General features: G+C 36.7%; 1 protein-coding gene across 3 annotated transcripts in view; it reads right to left on the reverse strand.

Annotated features, from left to right (window-relative positions):
• Positions 1–19999, reverse strand: part of MON2 (MON2 homolog, regulator of endosome-to-Golgi trafficking) — a 73518-nt gene that overhangs the window by 31434 nt on the left and 22085 nt on the right. For all 3 annotated transcript variants that reach the window (XM_063323067.1, XM_063323066.1, XM_063323068.1), the window contains 16 exons: positions 17451–17580; positions 16810–16907; positions 16033–16158; positions 15101–15295; positions 14234–14358; positions 13710–13849; positions 11021–11174; positions 6960–7192; positions 5670–5751; positions 4782–4963; positions 3416–3528; positions 2788–2892; positions 2453–2533; positions 2292–2365; positions 2123–2213; positions 702–803 (listed from right to left, as the gene is read on the reverse strand). In XM_063323067.1, the coding sequence (XP_063179137.1) occupies positions 702–803; positions 2123–2213; positions 2292–2365; positions 2453–2533; positions 2788–2892; positions 3416–3528; positions 4782–4963; positions 5670–5751; positions 6960–7192; positions 11021–11174; positions 13710–13849; positions 14234–14358; positions 15101–15295; positions 16033–16158; positions 16810–16907; positions 17451–17580 (2031 nt within the window). The remainder of the gene's footprint in view (positions 1–701; positions 804–2122; positions 2214–2291; positions 2366–2452; positions 2534–2787; positions 2893–3415; positions 3529–4781; positions 4964–5669; positions 5752–6959; positions 7193–11020; positions 11175–13709; positions 13850–14233; positions 14359–15100; positions 15296–16032; positions 16159–16809; positions 16908–17450; positions 17581–19999) is intronic.

Consider the following 19999-nt stretch of genomic DNA (forward strand, 5'->3'; position numbering starts at 1 on the left):
CACTTTAAATAGAACCCTGGTTTTGCATGTCACTCTTCTACATATCTGTTTAGTGAATTAAAACTTTACAATTGCATTCCGTCACCTGTTTGTACTTTCAAATTCAAAATTTAAGCATTTTTTCCTCGATGGAGCATATTTTTCACGTTGAAGTTAAAATACTTAAGAAATTTAAATAGGATTATGACACCTATTTTCATATTTGTACAGTATTCTCTTAAAGAGACCACTCAAAACGTTAACTTAAACATTTTTAAAACAAACAAACAAACCCTTTATCAGTAAATCTAATGACTTCAACCTATCAGGCAATGACACAAAGATGTATCTTAAAATCTTCCTAAGTATATTTGTGCTGTGTGAATCCAAAGTGAAACCTGTTTGTGTTACCTTAATTATAACACAAACATGAATTATAATAAATTGGTAATTTTAAACATTGTCATGTTTAAAATGTATAAAGACTGACAGCACCATGAAGACAAAGTGAATAAGACATTAAAACACTAGAATTTAAATATATAAATTCGACTCTAAATTCAAAGTGTGATGCATTCAAGTTGAAAAAACAGAGTGCATAAACCAAAACATGTAAATACAATTTAATTTTTTTTTTAAATTGCACTTTAAAAATGCATTTCCACAAGATCTTTATTAATACAAATTAAGCACTAGTACAACTGATAAAAGCAATTAGTTACCTCCAGAAGATGACCGGTCAGAGGTCTCCAAAGAATCTCAATCCTGTGCATGTTAACTAGTCCTGTTTCCAGTAATTTAGCAACAGCAAAAAGTGATGGCTCCTTAATGAAATGGAATTTGAACACATGACTTTGAGGTAACTCAGGTAATGTCAGAGCCTTTTTCTACATTATAATTTATAAATTAAACTACAACTAATCTTGTTGAAGTACTGTGTTTCCTAGGCTGTGAACACTGTCACAACAGCTTAGGTAGCGAGGCTGGGAAGTTTCCACAGCATCTGCAGTACTTCATGAGAAGCCACAAGGGGGTAGCAACAGCATACCATGAGGAATACTACTTTCATCATTTTTCATCTATTTTTTCCAAGTTTGACAATAACCAGAACACGGACATTCTATTCAAAACCCTCATTTTTATGTAGCCCTCCCTTCAACCAGTTTTATAATATATTTTACTAACAAAATAGCCTTTTTCCCATCACAACTGTTAAAATTAAAATTATACATGAACAAACAATATACAATATTTCATTTGGAATCCCCTTACACTTTAGCTTCCATCAGCTTCATAAATGCCCTGCAAGAATATGATAAATTTCCCATTCATCAAATACATATGCAAATATTTGTGTAAGCCTCTTAAATTTTTTTAAAAAAATCAACATATAACCAAAAATTACTTGTGCGGGAATTATTCTCTGTTCCCATTTCTGCTGATTTTTTATTCTCATTTTCAACTGATTTTAAACACAAACTTTGCTTATTTTAATTCATTCTCTGTTGCTGTCATTGTCAAATATTATAAAACGTATTTTCTGTCATGATTATCTCCAGTGTAATAGATCAAGGAAAAACTTTCAGAAACTCTCCTCTGGGATTAGATTATGACTAGAATATATACTCAATCTTATTCAATCACAGGGTCTTTAACCTTTCTGGGCTAAAGGTTGTTTACTGAGGCTGACATGAATACCATCATTTTCCCAAGTAAATATAAACTATCAGGGTTGTTTTTAATATCTAAATTGTCAGGCTTTTTCTCAAGTATATTACAAAAGAAAACTGAAATAAAAATGAGCACCTCACAGAACATACTGCGCTATTCGGAATCCCTAACCTTTGAAATTTCAAGGGTTGTTAAAAGTTTTATCCACCCATAATCTGATTAATGGAAACACGTGACATTCCTCAGTTAAAAAGAACCACATAGCAGAAACACAATGAGAACGTTCAGAGAATTTAGTAACCATATGAACCATTATAAACAAGACATTCTCTGGTTCGTAATTTATTTTTTACTCTGGAGTATCAAATGTATTACTGTCTCAATATTAGAAACAGCTTAAAGAATAAACGTACAAGTCTTCTGCCCGTTTCACAAAAACATCTAAAAAGAAAATAAAAAATTCGTTTTATACCTTATTGTTTCCATAGGCCATATCCATGGCTTCCAGAGACAAGGAGCAAAGGGCATTTATTAAGTGATGTAAAGACACATCATCAAGGTACCTGAAAAATAACAGCTATCAAAACACTGCCAAGTCTGAGATACACACATCATTTTAATTATAAGATAAGGTTTCTTACTGTGAGCTTTCAAAAAGCCTTGAAAGTATGTTGGATATAACTGGCAGATCAGTCATAACTGCTGTAGTCAGAACCTTGAAAAAGAAACAGAAATGTGTCTTATAGATTGCAATAGAAAATTCTGCATAATCATTAACTGTAAAATGAAAAATCACGCTTACAGTGCTGGGCCCTTCTACAGCTCTTCCAGGTTTTAATGCACCCCCAACGCCAGGCTTCAGGCCCAGAATCCACACAAGATGCTGAAATACAAAATTATAATTTTCAGCAGAAAAGCCTTTTCAGGCAGAGAGGAAGCCAACATTGTACTCAAGCTAGCTGGCAGCCTTCCAGCCAAACAGAATTCAAATGAAATGCTACAGTTTTTACTCAAGGCAATTCAAAGTACACCATGAGTACAATCAAAGCTTCTTCTATCGCTCACATAAAAACTCAAAACCAAATTATGGCAAAAAAGCAAGGCATAAAAGCAAGGAATAAACGTTTCCTATTATACCTGAAGAGTAGCCAGGACAAGTTGCCATGATGTACCAAGAACGGCTCCATGGCAGTGAGCTAAGTTGAGTAATGTCCTCATACACTGTATATTTTTTGAAGTCAGCTAAAATGAACAAACAAAACCAAAGAAATGACAACACAATTTTTATTATTCTATAACAACAGTGTTTCTAGGAAACTTGCAATTTTTAACTACATAGTTTAAAGATTACATTTTGCTTGCACTGTATCCTTTTTAGAGAAGTAGTTCAGTATCTCTCCTTTTCTCAGTCTTATCTTGCTGGGGTTGAATTTGTTTTGATCACTGTCCTCTCCTCTCAGTTTCACATTATTATCAAAGACACAAATTCAAGTACTCCAGCTCTAAGTGCATCTTCTCCATAAAATCAGAGTCTATCTTAAAAAAAAAAAATCATGCTGAGCTAAGAGTCAGATAAAAAACAAGAGACTGTTTACTGTTAGAGAACTTTGCTGTCCAGAGCTGTTCCAAATTAAAAGCTTAGGATAACATTTCAGATAAACAGCATTCTTACAAATAATGGTTTTCTGTTAGCTATTTTTGAGAGACATAGAGATGCAGAAAGAAGCAGTTAAGCAGGATGACATCACTCACAAGTTGTACTTACCATTACTGTTCCCTGTGGCTGAAGAGCTAAGGGTTGCCCTACTGCTACAACTTGCTGATGAGACTCACTTGAGGGACTGATCATTTGAACATTCTGTCCCTGAATGGAATATGCTAGAGGAAAATTGAAAAGAAAAAAATCTAAATTTAAAATCCAGTACTTACATGTAGTAACATCTACCTTCTGACAAACACGCTCCAGAGAATTTTTTCCACAGTATTCGCTTTAAGGTAGCTCACTTTGAAACCTTTAGTTGTATTTAGATTATTTTGTCATTGCCTTATGGAGTTAAAGGAGCTAGTAATTACTCTTTCTCACTAACTATTAGATATTGCTTGCAATACGTTAATACATTTTATGTCAAAACTGAAATATTTGTGCTAAGATACAAGCATTAGGCTATGTCTCAACTCAGGTATTTATGGGAATTCTGCGTAAATGGTATCACTGTGTGCTACCATTGTACTAGTGCACTCAGAAAATGAAGGTGTCATAAATGCTATGTCATGATGTTTTCCCAATACAGGACTTCAGGACACCCATTTTATGACTCACCTCTAAAAAGAAGACTAACCTATGTAAAAGAACTTAAATTCACTGCTTCACTTCCATAGAGATCCATGTAGCTCAGTCATGTGTACTGCTTCACAGACTTACAATCTAATAATACACTTAGCTTCTAGGCTGGAGTAAATGTGCTGGTTGTTATTCTAAGTAAAAATACTAAGGTATTTTTGTTTTATACTAAGAGGTCTAATGTTAGATCCATCTGCATATTCTTCAGGCAGTTGCATTTCTCGGTATGTAATAATTCATTTTCAAAATGAGAAACAGAGCACATCCTCAACTGGCATATCCCATGAATTACAACATTCTCTCAGGATGTGGGAAGCATTGATTCAACTTCTTGTAAGCTGACCAGAGACCAGAACCTGAGATCCTCCATTTACACAGTAAGTACTACCATCACTAGGCAACTGTAGAAAACACTGTAGTACACCACAAATGCAGGATGTTCTAGCCAACTCTTAAGTATCTGAGTTGCCAGAGACCTTTTCAGAATGTGAATGACTTAATTACATATCCTAACAGATCTTTAGGATGACAGACAGATCTCCTTAGAATATGAACTTCTGACATATGCTAAGCATTTGGGAAGTGTTAGGTTGATCAGAATGATACCCAGCAGATGCTGCAAGACTAACCAGTCCTGGAAAGTAGGCGGTCTAGATCCTGTCTGAGGATTCTAACATAATTTAGTATAGCCAAATACTACAGTTGCATACCTTTGCAATTGCCTCCTAAGAAAATTTGAGTTTAGAGGACAATACATGGAAACACAATGAAGGAAAACCTATATACTTACATTTGCTGGACAGAGCTGCAGTTGTGCTGTTTAATACAGTAAGGGCATAGTGAGGAGGCAAGGATCCTTTGCAAATGGCAGTGATAAAGGCATCTCTTGATGTTACAAGACCCAGTCTTCCACAAAGTGCAGCCATGGTCAGTTCTGCTTTTAGAATATTTTCAGTGGCAGCTTCATCAGTGCTGAAAGAGTACACATCATTTAGTAAGAATTAATCCACAGCACAGAAGCAGGCAGCTAACCAAAACTGAAAGCAATGAAAACATATACTTTAAACCTGTCAACACTACAAATACTGAAGAGCAAACGTAACCAAACAACAAAATTCTTCATTTCCTATAAAATTAGTCTTTACTTCTGAATGGCTTGGCAAAGGAGACTACGAGGAGGTATTTAACACTAATTTCAGAAAATGGTGTTTGATAACAAAACACTCTTTGAAAGAGACAAAAGTTATTACTTAGTAAACAGCTTTTCCACTTTAAAGAGTGCACAGTACTAACAAGTACTGACATATTATTTAGTCTCTTATCAACAGCAATCAGGACATGGGTAGAATCATTTCAATGTGTTGAAACATTCGGTCAAAGTAAAAAGGAATAAAAATACTTTAAACAGTTTAAATGCAAGCTTTTGAAAATGTAATTAATTGTTCTATATTCAAATACATTAAAGGTTGATGCTAAACTTCTGGAGACTTCTGTGTCGTTTACTCTTAACAGATCCTCACTCAGTCTAGCCATCACTAACCCACAAACCTGTCTGCTCAGTTGCCACGAACAATCTCTCATACAACTGTCAACTTGTCTGGTATCAAAAGTCAGTTCAAAATATAGCTGAGAATGTCATCTTTGAAAAAAAAATCAAGATAAATGAAAGACCAAATACCTTGCATCAAGTAGGAGAGACAAAGCAGCCAGAAGACCACACCAACATGCATTCACCATTTCTTCCCAGACAGCTCTGCTAACTTGAAAGAAATACATGTACTTGTTTATAGCCAAAACACAATATTTTACTGAATAACTTTCAATTATATCACAAAGAAAATGCTTGCTACTGCATTTTTGAAGTGTGTTTTCATATGTATGTTTACACAGACACATATGTGTATATACACAAACACACTCACACCAGTACCATTTAAACAGTCACATTTAAAGTGACATTGCTAAAGTAACAAACATCACCAAGGCAAAGCTTATTCTAAATTACACACAAAAAAAATCTTACAAAAGCATATATAACTATTTTTAAACTTTCTCTGTGAAAATAAGCATTCAGAAGTGCATAAATGTGGGACAGGAAACTCACTGAAATTTTGCAGTGAAGGAGAAATACTCTCCCCCGGTATTTATAATTCTCCATATATTTTTAATTTATTTCATTTAATAGGAAAAAAAAAAAAATAGGTCTAACAGACCTACAATCTGCCATGTCAAGGCCTAGGGCTCAGGCGGTGTTGGCTGCAGCACCATGGAGAGCGCTACCCCCCCTCCCCCGGCCGCGGGCAGGGCTGGGGACAAACCCCTTCCCTCTCCCTCCTGCGGCTGATGCTCCGCTACAAACCCCACGCAGGCCAAAATCACTCTTAAAACACAAATCTTTCTGTACGTACATGTACAAGCTCCTCATATGTTGCTCAAATACAAGCCTCTATTCATATTAACTTTTAAAGACCTTCTGCCATAAATACTTCAGTCTTATTTAAAACCGCTCCACTAAAACATTAATTTTTTTTTAATTTGTTACTAGAAATACATTTTTGTTTTAATGTGATCATAACTGCTACATTTCTCCCAGTCAGGTTGTGTCTTGTGACCTTGGATGTCAGTGTTAAGCACAATTAGGAACACAGGAAGACAGAACAGTATTTCTGGAGAACAGAATGCCTGTTACCTCTCCCTCACATCCCACGTACGTACATGTAAAACAGTATTAACAGACCATAAGGAGTCTATGGCTAAGTGCTATGGGACAGAAGCAGTGCATCAAGTCAAGTATTTTTTTAGAGAATACTGCCGTTGCATTACAAAAAAAAAGGCACCAAACCCACTTAACTGAAAGTTTTTATACACGATTTAGAAACAATAAATTCAAGCAACAAAGCATGAACTATTTTAATCTTGCTTTATGTAAAACTGCTGTATTTTATATAGTATTTGCATTTTCAGATACCTAGTTCTTTCTCTGACTGGTCAGATACAGACTGCAAATCTTGCTGCTCTGAAGACTGTGCTGGTAACGAAGTTGTGTCTGTGGTGGTTTGACTGACTGTTTCTGCCTCTCCCAACTCCCCTTCGATCATGGTAGTGATACCACGGACAAGATCCAGTAAACAGTGAAATGCCACTGACATGGCATAGCCTTCAGGAATCGTAGGTGGCTCTACTTTGTCCAGCATTTCCAAACTAAAAAATTGAAAGCATGACAACTTAAGTGTTTAACAGTAACACTGTGATTGAAAAACAATAATAAAAAACAAGATTCCAGAAGAATGTTAAGTACAAACAGGCCCCAAATACCATCCTTCAAGATTTATAGCAACTCAAAAAAAAACTTAAGTCATTAGTAAAAGAGTAAATAAGTCACTAAATAAAATAATAAACGAAAGGGTACAATCCCCGAGCACAGTATTTAGATCTGCAAATAAATATTTTTAAAAATTAACACATGTAAGCAAACATCACTGAAAGAATTATTCTACTTTTATTATTATATTACTTAAAGCCACTGCAACAGAACCTATTGAGAGGAACACAAGCACATAGGAACAGCAGAGGAAATAGGTCAGAAAGTCATGACAGTGTGAATACAGCTATAACAAATCAAGAACAAGTCAGACATTCCATTATCATTATCTTTGACTCCGTATGACCGGAAAAGTCTGTCATAGCTAGATAATACGTGACCAAATATTCACCACTGACATGCACAGGTAAACAATGGAAGTTATTTGTACAAAGAGGAAATATCTACATGATTCACTGCTGAAAACCATGCAGTTGAAACATCACTACGCTGGAACTGCATCCTCATTGCCACTTTTTTTCATATTTTACCTTAAAAGCACATAAAGAACTGCTGAGTTACAAACCCAACAGGAAACAGATTGCAGCTGCCACAGCAGCAGCGTCTACACAACGAGAGACTGTCTGTTAAAAAAACTACCTGCTAATACAACAACCACTATTTCACCATTTGCTCTACAAACTACTCTTAAAAAGCCTAGGCTTCAGCTACAATATACCAAAGAAATTTTTATATTGTAGTGTCATCACTCTTCTCTGCACAAAGGATCTTCCTTCTCCCAGACATGCAACACCTCACTTATTACCTCACATTTCCTGAAGACAGTTGCCTTAGATATCTTGGGGTATAGGCAGGATAGGTATATCAAACAGTCAACATTTCACCCTCTATCCACAAATAAGTTTGTACATATATATAGCTCTAATTAAAATTATTAATGGGGTTTGTAGTTACAACGTGGTGGTGTTCCCCAGGGCTCAGTATTGGGGCTTGCTCTCTTTAATATCTTTATCAAAGATCTGGATCAAGTAACATCAGTAAGTTTGCAGATGACAACAAGTTGGGCACGAGTGTTGATCTGCTTGAGGGTAGGAAGGCCCTACAGAGGGATTAGGACAGGAGGGATCGATGGGCTAAGGTCAGTGGTATGAGGTTCAACAGGGCCAAGTGCTGGGTCCTGCACTTGGGTCACAACAACCCCATGCAATGCTACAAGCCTGGGGAAGAGTGGCTGGAAAGCTGCCTGGCAGAAAAGGAACTGGGGTGTTGGTTCACAGCCAGCTGAATATGGGCCAGCAGTGTGCCCAGGTGGCCAAGAAGGCCAACAGCATTCTGGCTTGTATCAGAAATAGTGTGGCCAGGAGGACTAGGGAAGTGATTGTCCCCCTGTACTCGGTACTGGTGAGCCCACACCTCAAATACTGTGTTCAGTTTTGCATCCCTCACTACAAGAAAGACATTGAGATTCTGGAGCATGTCCAAAGAAGGGCAATGAAGCTGGCGAGGGGTCTAGAGAACAAGTCTTACGAGGCGCGGCTGAGGGAACTGTGCTTCCCTGGAGACAAGGAGGCTGAGGGGAGACATTAGTGCTCTCTACAACTACCTGAAAAGAGGTTGTAGCAAGGTGGGGTCGGTCTCTTCTCCCAAGTAGCAAGTGAGAGGACAAAGGAAACAGCCTCAAGTTGTGCCAGGGGAGGTTTAGATTGGATGTTAGGAAAAATTTCTTCACAGAAAGGGTTGTCAAGCATTGGAAGAGGCTGCCCAGGGAACTGTTTGAGTCACCATCCCTGGAGATATTTAAAAAAACATGTAGATGTGGCACTTATGGACATGGTTTAGTGGTGGACTTGCCAGTGTGAGGTTAACAGTTGGACTCAATGATCTTAAAGGTCTTTTCCAACCTAAACAATTCTATGATTCTATAACTGTACCTGTGAGGTAGAGGTCATTGTCATAGTTTCAGTTAGAATAGAGTTAGCCTTCTTACTAGCAGGTGGTATAGTGCTATGTTTTGGATTTAGGATGGGAATTGTGTGATAGCGCACTGGTGGTTTTGGTTGTTGATAAGCAGTTGAGACCTTTTTGCTCCTCCTACTGCCCCACCAGTGAGCCTGCTAGGGGGCAGAAGGCAGAAGAAGTTGGGAGGAGACACAGCTGGGACAGCTGACCCCAACTGACCAAAGGGATATTCCATACCAAGTGACATCATGCTCAGTATATAAAGCTGGGGAAGAAGGAAGGGACTTTCGGGGTGATGGCATTTGTCTTCCTGCTTTCCTGGAGATGGTTGAACACCTGCCTGCCCATGGGAAGCAGTGAATTAATTCCTTGCTTTGCTTTGCTTGTGTGCACCCCTTTTGCTCTACTTATTAAACTGTCTTTAACCTTTATCTCAGCCAAGATAAAAAACGGGTTTTTCCTCATTTTTACTCTTTTGATTCTCTCCCCCATCCAAACAAGGCAGGTGGTGTGGTGGTGAGCAGCTGCATGGTCCTAGTTACCAGCTGGGGTTAAAATAAAACACAGCAGTAGGAGAGAATCAATGCTAGGATATGACCCAAATCTACACAGTTAGTCATCTCCTTACATGAAGGGACTACAGATAAAAGTACAAGAATAGGAGAAAAACCGCTGACAAGACATGCTAGCAACAATTCCGTAATCTTACACAGAAGAAAAAAAGAATGCAAAAATTACTCAGAGGGAATCGTGGAATCACTGGAGGGACCCAAAGGTAAGACACAAGAAAGTTCAGAGCAGCACAGGAGACTATGATGGTGTCTGCAATGTTCTTGAGCCAGTTAAGAATAGAAAGTAAGAAAAAAAAGAAGAAAAGCAGGAGGTTGTAGTAGGCGGCCAAGGCATGAAGTAGCTTTCATACACTTTTGTTAAAAATTTGCATTTCCTGAGAACAGTCAGGTAACCTAAAATAACATTCATGGCCACTGCTACACCAAAAAGTCAAGTTCAACACACACACGTTAAACAATTGAAATCTGAGGATGAATTTGTCCTGTGTCTAAAAGGCAGATAAAGGTATACCAAAATTTCATGGGCTGTACAAATAACTTCCACTTTGGAAGAGACTGACCTTCAACAACTTCCATTATTTCAAAAGTAATGTCGTATTCACAGCTCTAAATTGAGAACACGATCTCCATTATACAAAGTCATGACCAAATAATTGATCATTCTAAGAAGGATCCACAGTCTAACCTTCATATATAGGTCAATATATTGTTTAGAATGACAACCTGGAAAATATCTACTATATCCTGTTCAATAAAAACTGTAAATACAGTAAAGCTGGTGTAAGAACTTTATTTTTCACTCTTACTCATGTCCCATTTGCTTATTGCCCCTAATGTTTGCGATTACACAACCTAGCAAAAGATATTCTAAAATTTTTATGTACTGCAGTGAGGCCTAAAAGTGAAGATGTAATACAGCAACAGTATGGTAGAAAAAAAAATAAATTCAGCAGATGCTAAAGCCACAGGGGACATTTGGATCAGAATCCAGAGAATTTGGACAAAATAGCGAAAAATCAGGACACGTCATGGCACTGTCAAAAAGAAAATCCATAATATACCTCAATGCCAGTGAAACGAAGACCTCAATATTCACTAATAAAAAAATCCTTAAACCGTCAAGTTGGAAATAAAAATATTTGTTATACACATTTTCAAAAAGATAGAGGTACTTACTAGGTAGCTTTAGCACTGCCTTGTACTGTTACATTCAGGATAGGTATCCAAGTGCCTCTGTACTCAAAGGCAGGTAATACAGTGGCACCTCCTCCCATTCCAAGCACTCCCTGGTTAGTTTGTGCTGAGCCAGTATTCCCCGATGCATTGCTTCCTGTTCAGAAAAACAAAGTGATCAAATTAACCAATCTAATTTTAGTGATTAGCAAACATCCTTCTTCTATGTTTAAGTTGAGATACATGGATTAATCCGAGACGCCCTGCTCAATAGTAAAAACCACCACCAACACAAAAAACTATTTTTGAGCTCCCTCTGCTGTCTAAAACACGATCTTATGTACAAAGTAATCAGTTTAAAAGGCAGAATTGATTGATGCAAACTGCCTTATTTTCAGTCAGAATAAAATGCTTCTGTGAAAGGTATAGTAGCACTCATAACATTTTGCGAATGAACTAAGTTTACATGGTCTCAATAAAACAATACATATTTTAGTGAAGAGTCAGACAGGTATTTAAAAATTAAGGATTATTTGAATAGTTGCATCTAGAACTCAGTAGTAGGAAAGAGAGGTTAATCATTCCAAGAACAAAGATAATCATAAACTTTCAAGGTTTCAGATATGGAAAAGCCACAAGAAGAAACTCAAAGAGAGAACTGCAACATTTGACTCTGTTCCATGCCAAGGCAGAAGAAAACAAACCACACTGGGGAGGAGCTGACAATGTGCCAAACAACAGCTAGGAGGGAACAAATTTTGGTTCCACTTTAAGAAGCAAAAAAAAAAGCAGATAAAAGAACACGGAATTCTGTATATATACACTTCCTACGTATAGAAAGAGGTCTATACTTACTGGGAGTAGGTAGCACGAGTTCAGACTCTGTCTGTATAGACAATGGGGAGAGAAGGGCAGAGTCCCTAAGAAGGTGACTCACAGCGCCTGATAACATTTTCATGTGGTCGCTTTTAATATGTAGAGAGATCAAACTACTAATCTAGGCAATATGAATACACACAGAAGCCTATGTAGACACTTCAACACAGAAAAGCTTAACAGGTTGAAACAACAAAAATCATACTACTAAACAGAAATGGTTAACCAAACACTGCCACTAACACAAACACAGCTAGACTGGTGTCATTTTCTGTGATCCCACCGAGCAGTCAGACATATAGAATTATTTTTATATCAATGTAACTCCTTGAAGTGGTAAAAAGGCTTACATTATAACAGTATAATAAAAGTGACATAGAACTTAGGCGCAGCTTTCAACTCCTCCTATGAAAGAGCTACCTTGTTGCAAAACTGAGGCTCAAAAGCCAACTACAGATAAGGTAAGACAGCCTGCTATGACAGGACCTTTGTTATAATCAGAAGACTCAGTTCGAAAATTAGGTTGCATCGATCTGCTCTTTGCATGTTAGACATGGCCATAGGAGGAAAAGAGGCAGAAAAAGAAATGCATGCAAGAGAGACATGAGAAACACTCAGGCAGAAAGAAGTGGCAAGGTAAAGGAGAAAACCTGGAACAACAAGCCAGAGACACAGCAACAGCACTAAGGCTCTGGCCCTGCTGCAGTGCTGTTTCACATGAAGGCAAAATTTTTCAGGAGAATGAATATTTTAGGATGGCTTCTCATATGTGCATGTTACATGATGAAAAGTGCTTTTCCGATTTACCTTAAGTGGATTAAACTAACCCAGAAATAATACTAATAGAAATGTTCTATCAGCTTCTGTACAGACAGGTATTGAACAACAGCTACGGACACAAATTCCTTCACGTTACCAATGATAATGCCGACTTGGAATTCAGACGTCAGGAGTGAACCCTGGAAGATGTGAGTCTAAAGCCAGACTTTTTAATGTTCATTAATTTAGTATTAGATATGATAGATAATAATTATACTTTGACTATCTGTTTATCATCTCTTTCAAGGAGGCACGTCAAAAGACACCCTTAGAAATTATTGTTATGTTGCTTGTTGCTGACGCCCTTGCTTCCACCATCATGGGATGAAGCAGAGAGCCTTAACTCGGGCGTAAGCACCTGCAAAGGCATTAACAGGAGCACCATTTCCTCTTACAGAAATAAAAATATACCTAGTAAAATGACAAAACCCTGGCTGCAAGAAAAGACAATCAAGTTTAGTTTCAGTAAGTGACTGGTTTCAGCTTACAGAAAAAGCAAAGATCATCTGTAAAACACAGATCTATATTTCTGCCTCTTGGCTTCTTCAGTCCAGTTTTGCCCCTGAACATCCAGAAGCTGTTGCCTTCCAGGAGGAAGCAAACATATACTCTCTTACTACTTCAATTGTACACTGCCATAAATGACAACCCCACACAAGGAGACAGAAATCAGACAAATTTGTTATAGTCAGAAAATAGCATTAATTCCCTCAGAAAAGTTGTGAACCAAGGAGCTTGGGCACTGTAGAAGCAGATAAAAATGCAGGAGCACTGCTCTGCTGACTGGAGACTAGGTCTTCCCCATAATACACGTAGATAAAATCATCTTTTGTACCAGACCTGAAAACACTGGTTTGTCTCAAGCTAGCTCTTCACCTCAATGAACATGGAAGTACAGATCTGTACCAAGCCAAATATATATACTGAATCAAATCAGAATGCATTATTACGAGAAAACGTTGGAAAGTTCAAAATGATAGTAAGGACAAGGCTTTACCAGTTTGGTTTGGTGTCGCTGATGCATTCCCTGTGCTTGGTACAAGAAATAGTGACTGGATGAAGGACCCCAGTGCATTCACAATATCACGGAAAACTTTAGTGGAATGTTGTTTCATATCATACGATTGACAAAAGGACCTGGAAAGTGTTTTTTAAAACATAGTAAGTATTTGACAAATTAGTGAATAAAAGCATGTTTTAACAGCAACTCCCCTCCCCCCCAAACTATAGACTAAAAGCACATTTTAACTGCAAATATTTAGGTAAATAATAGTATTTAGTTTTAGGTAAATGCTCCTTTGACACTGGTAAGACAGAGAGGATTTGGAATACTCAAATAACTGTAATTCAGCCTTTCCTGGATAATAAGCATTGCCTAACGCTTTATAAAAATTATCTTGAAGAGTTTATTGTATTTAAGTTTCTACATATTTACAATGTTTTAGGAAGCATTTTCCACAAGAGAAAAATAAAAAGATTTCTTAAATTTTATGTAAAAGTGAAATTCAACATATTTAATACCTTAATAGCTGAGGCTGCACACAAAGCCTGTGAATAGATTCTACTGCAACAGCTCTTAGCCACTGTGGTTTGTCTGCATCCAGAAACTTAACCAGCAATGACAGAAAGATTTCACATTCTGTTACCTAAAATATATAGTTTATAGTAATTAAATTACAAGAAAAAGCCTCCTACAAAATATTTTCTCATAAAAACCTCTGTTTCTTCTTAGGAGATCTATCCCAGCAAGTTTTGCACAGAGCTAAAAAACCCCTTCAACAAACATTTACACAAAATTATATAAAAAACAAACCTAATAATCATAATATCTGTGGCAAGCTAACACCACATATGTAATTGTATCAAAGGAGTTAAATTCCTCACAGATATTGCATTAAAGTTCTTACAGGTACTACAGTAAGCAAAGGAAATGGAAAAAAAGCTTTTCTAGCAAATACCTAAAATTCGGGAGATAAGAACAGCTGAACACGTTCTCTTTATGCACATTCTGTCAACAGCTTTAGCAACACAAGTCAAAAGCCTCTTAGCAAGTATTAACAAGGCACAGCAATCAACATTATCTAAAGCTAGGCAAAGAATAGAAAATGATCAAAAGGTTCCCAAAAACTTAACTGAAAGGCAGTTAAGTACAGAAAAGACAACAGCTAATCTACTCTGAGAATTCATACAAGCCACGTTTAATAAAATCATACATGTAGAATACAGGTAAATACAAATACACATATGAGAAAAAGAATATTTAGACTTTTCTTTCCTCAGTACATGTCAACAGTTCCCAAGAACTAATTAATACTATTACCGATCCCAGTACTGGCCCATACATAGAAAACCAGAACTGCATAGAGGAGAATTTGAACGTATTCTTACCAGCAAACTGTAAAACTGCTTTATCAAAACAGAAACTACTCTCAGCAAACGCATGCAGATGGGGAAGTACGGTTTTTCCACTGGTGCTGGGGAAGATGACGTGCTGGAACCTTGCCTGAATTTGATATTTGGGGAGAAGAGCTTTATAACAAGAGGGCATACCCTTTCTTTAAGCAGAAAACTGAATTCCTGATGCTGAAAAAGAAAACAGAGCAAATTATAAGCAGATATTCTTTAATTGCTACCAGTAGCTCTGATTATGCATCTTATTTATATTTACTGTAACGATCAAGCACTCTGAAGTCATGCAAATCTTTGTATAAATTACAGGCTCAGAAAATGAAAAGGAAGAACAGCAGACACCATTGTAGAGCTAACAAAAAGCATGATGAAATGACATGGTCATGTTAATACCATGCATCCCTCTTCTTCCATTTTGCAAATTGAAATAGACATAATACATAATTTATTATATATTTAAATTTTTTAATTTAGTGACTGTCTGCTAAAACATTACTGAAGGATCATGGTGCATTTATATGCAGTAGATCCACACAATTCATAGTCATGATTCTTGCTGCTCTGCAAATGGGGTGAGGTTTATGTTTTCATAGACATAACAATGCCATAAACTAAGTTGCAGAGCTGTCATAAATCATGCAAGATAAGAAAATGCATCTTTGGAGGAGATATAAACGGCAAAACAAAAAGAGAAACACAGTACAACATGCTCTACAAAATGCACAAATAGAATAGTAAAAAGTGGACAAAAAGCACGAAGTACTTTTCTATCACAAAAACCCAACATGTAAAAGCTACGAGTACTTTTGAAAAGTAATACTCCCACTAAATTAAAGAGGAGTTAGTGAAGTGTAAATTTTACTACTCATGTGAACGAAAGTCTTCCTGTTTTCCCTCCAAGAACCACTCACTTGTAAAAACACTTGTGGAAAGTCATTCAGGACTGACTCAAGAAGTTCAAGGCCAAACGTCCGGGTCATTTCTGTCATACCCACGAGCCAGTAGGGAGCATCAGCATTAACTAACTGACAAAGATCCTTAAAAAGAAACACAAAAACATTTACATTCTCTGCACAGTCCTGTATCAGTATAAGCTTTCTGAGTCTACAACAAAATCTACACTCTCTCCCTCTTTTGTAATGAGTAACTTTCCGATTTCAACATAATTTTTCCTCAAATACTTCTTTTATACAGCAAAATACTTTTTAAAAGAAATTTTAAACTTTCCTGGTATCTTCCTAGTAATTGTGTTCATTTCTGCCCTTAAAAATAGCTCAAGACCACTGATTCTGCTTAGGCAAGAAGATTTTAGCAGTGTGATGAATACACCTACTACTTCTCATTACATACTTTAATATACAATACCAAGCACAAGATGCAAGACTGAACAATAGTAGGAGCATTTGGCTCACAGAAAAAAGAATCTTGAACTTAATGCAGACATGCATGCTTAGCTATTATTTAAGATTTATCGTAAAACATTTTCCTAGGCCACTTTGTCTTCATTTTCCAATCATCCCCCTGGGATACAGCATATCATTGCCAATTAAAATAAATGCATGTAAAAGCCCGAGGCTCTGGTTAAGGACACTGTCAATATGCCAATAGCAAATTTCTGAAATTTCTTACAGAGATGTAGAAGCACCCGGTCATAACTGCAAATGTATAAATATATGCTCCCCAACTACCTGAAAAAGCATATATGCATCTTTAGCACATGGCTTCAGCGTACTGACAGATCTTCTGTTACTGTTTCCTTGAACTGCAACTGGCTGGTCAATAGTGTCTGTGTAAAAACAAAAACTACTTTTGTGAACAAAGGAACTGTTGAAAGTCAAGTCCATATTAAGTGTTCTTACAAAAAGATTCTAGGAGAATGGCCAGGTAATTCTCTGCAACATATCATGTCTACAGAAATAAACATTAAATTTAATACTAAAGATCATCAATTACCAAGCACTTCTTTCCCATAAATGTTCTCTTCAAACTACTGCCATGTATTTCACACTCGGTAATCTAAGCTACCTTCACCTTAAATGACAACCTCACTTCAAATTCCTTCACAATACTAACCTGAAGACCAGTTCTTACAGCTTGAAAAAATCTAGGTTTTATATATTGCTGACCTGGACTAACACTATGGCTAAGGATTTCATCTCCTTTGAATACAAGTAAATACATAAAAGCAGTAAAAATTCATGATGTCTGTGATTTTTTTTTAATAATGTTTATAGGCTTTTTACTACTACTTTATCTGAAAAGGATAAACATTTGATGCATGTCCAAAAAACAGCTTAATACAAGCAAGCAGAGTAAGAAGCACGCCCACCTTTGTATCGTTCATCTTCAGCAACCACTCTCTCAAATACAACAGTAACTACCTGCCGCACCGTAGCTGCCGCTGTGTTATTTGTGATATTATCTTTTGTGAAGTGCAATCGAAAACAAAGTACAATTGCCTGAAAGGAAAAAATAAAAAATAAAAATCATGTTACAATAATATATTTTCATCTTTCAGGTAAGAATCAAGACAGACGACTGAGGAATGCTTTCCACTACAGTTTGTCAAAAGGTTGCCTGAAAAAAAGATCGCTTTAATCATTTTAAATCTGAAGAACTAGAATAAATTTTATGGATTACCCTAGCCAAAAACCTCTTTATTCCTCCTCCCCAAAGGTAATCTCAAGTGATATTAACTGAAGACATTTTGATATGCCAATAAACTACAATTATCATACAGAGAATACACAGTAATCAACCACATAAAACAACTTGTATGAATATTAATGTCAAAAGGACATGAGGATTATATGGTTAATCACAGAAAGGTCAGTCAACTCCAAAGCTAAAATGCCATTCCTCTCCTACATTAAATCTCAATACTTTAACAACCGTGTTGCCTCAACTGCTACTATTCCTCTCTAAGGTGCTTATTTTAATGTGTCATTGTGCTGGCAGTGACCTGAATACTGTTTCCCATTGGATTTTGTATTACCTCTAACACATAGTTTAATACTTACTTATAAGTATGAATTTTGAATTTTGAAAATTAACATCTGTATGTGTAATGAAACCGGTACGTCTTGTTCTTTTGTCCTCATTCTGCTTTCTGGCACTTCCATGAACCCCAACCACACCCGGCCACAGCACTGTATGCTCTAAGCCACACAAGACTGAGAATTTTCTTTTGCTTCTTTTTCTTGTAAATGATTTGTGGACTCTGCTCAGGCGGTATCCCCATATTAGTTCAAAATTTCACAATACAATCGCATATACCTCCAGACTTTCAGAAGACACTGCATGATTCTCCAGGTCAATAACCTAATAGCAGTGCCTGTATTAAGGGGCTTTTCAAGATGGGTTACCAGTAGTTTTCTTAATTTAAACCAGCCAAGCTCAAACATGAATATGTAATATGTATCTGCTCAAACTGATTTTCTCTAAGAACTTTTCAACATGGGAAAAAACAACTTTCAGGTATTTCTCAAAAGAATCTTGGCGGGAAAAAAAAAAAAACAAACCATCGCAGCATTTTACCCACGCCAAGTAATGCTTATATTTGGTTAACTGAGAAAAACTCTGCTAATTTCAGGCCTTGGCCAACACCAAGAAGTTTTACAGGATATTGCTCTGTCAGGAATGTTTTTTTTTTACCCGTCAGAGCCTACACAAATTTGACTATACATTTCTAAACGCACTAGATTTTAACGTGCAGTAAGGAAATTGTTAGGAGTACAGCAATTAGATTCTCCAGTAATTGTATTATGTGAGCACGCTTCTCGATCAGGGCACAAGACAAGAGAAAGACGTGCTGGGAAAGACCATCTCTACTTATTTGACACTGCTGCGCCCACACGCTCTTGTGGCTGGTGTCCAAAAGGAGAAAGTTTCTAGACGTTAGAGAAATGAACAAATAAAGGATGATGAAAATTGTGTTTGGAAGACACACCAAAAATAGGATGTAGATGCCAAGAACCTAAGAATAAGTAAGGAAGAGAGGGAGGGTATATGGAGGCAGGGGAAGAAGAATAAGTGAGAGAAGCGATGAGAAGCAGATACATGACACACAGAAGGGAAAGGTATGGTGGGCTTAAACAGCAACTGTCTCTGCCCAGAGCCTAGATTCAAACTTGATGAAAAGACAACATTGCAGGTTGTTAAAGAACATCTGCTACCTAGTTAATGACTGACAATCCCACTTTCTAAACTATTTCCATTTTCTTCAAAAATCATGCTTCTGCCCCAAGAACATAGCACCTCATTTGAAACATGAGCATTATTTGGAACAAAAGAAACAAGATAATGCTGAAGAGTCTTTGACATAATTTGACTACTTGAGTAAAAAAAGAACTTACTGACAAACCGTTCATCCTTAGGAGATTTCTATTCTGACATTTCTAGGTTTTATACATTTTCCATTATCTCCCTGCCTTCAGCAGACCTTTGTAACTTAGCTTTGTTTTCCTTTCATGTTTTCCTTCCCTTGGTTAAGTAGATTAATAACAGTTTTAATATTCTCACATTTAACCAGCTAGGAAGTTATTTCATTAAAACCAGAAGCAAAGAAACACTGAAGACCTTCCACTAGAAGGGAATGCCTTCAAAAATATTCTTCAATTCTATTCTCTAGAATAGAATTCTATTCTCTAGAATAGAATTTCTTTTTCTAACAAAAAAAAAAAAAAAAAAAAAATTGCTTTGATATTAAACCAATACTCTGAAGGCAGAGCATAACAAAGACAGCAATTTAGAATAATTTCTTTAAAAATAAAAAGTCTTTCTCACTTTAAAGACAAAAAAAATAAGTGTAATCTAGAAGAGGAATTTATTTTAAACACATCACCACAATCCACAGATGGGTAAACAACATTGTACACA

Source organism: Chroicocephalus ridibundus, chromosome 1, assembly GCF_963924245.1.
Source record: "Chroicocephalus ridibundus chromosome 1, bChrRid1.1, whole genome shotgun sequence".
NCBI lineage: Eukaryota > Metazoa > Chordata > Aves > Charadriiformes > Laridae > Chroicocephalus > Chroicocephalus ridibundus.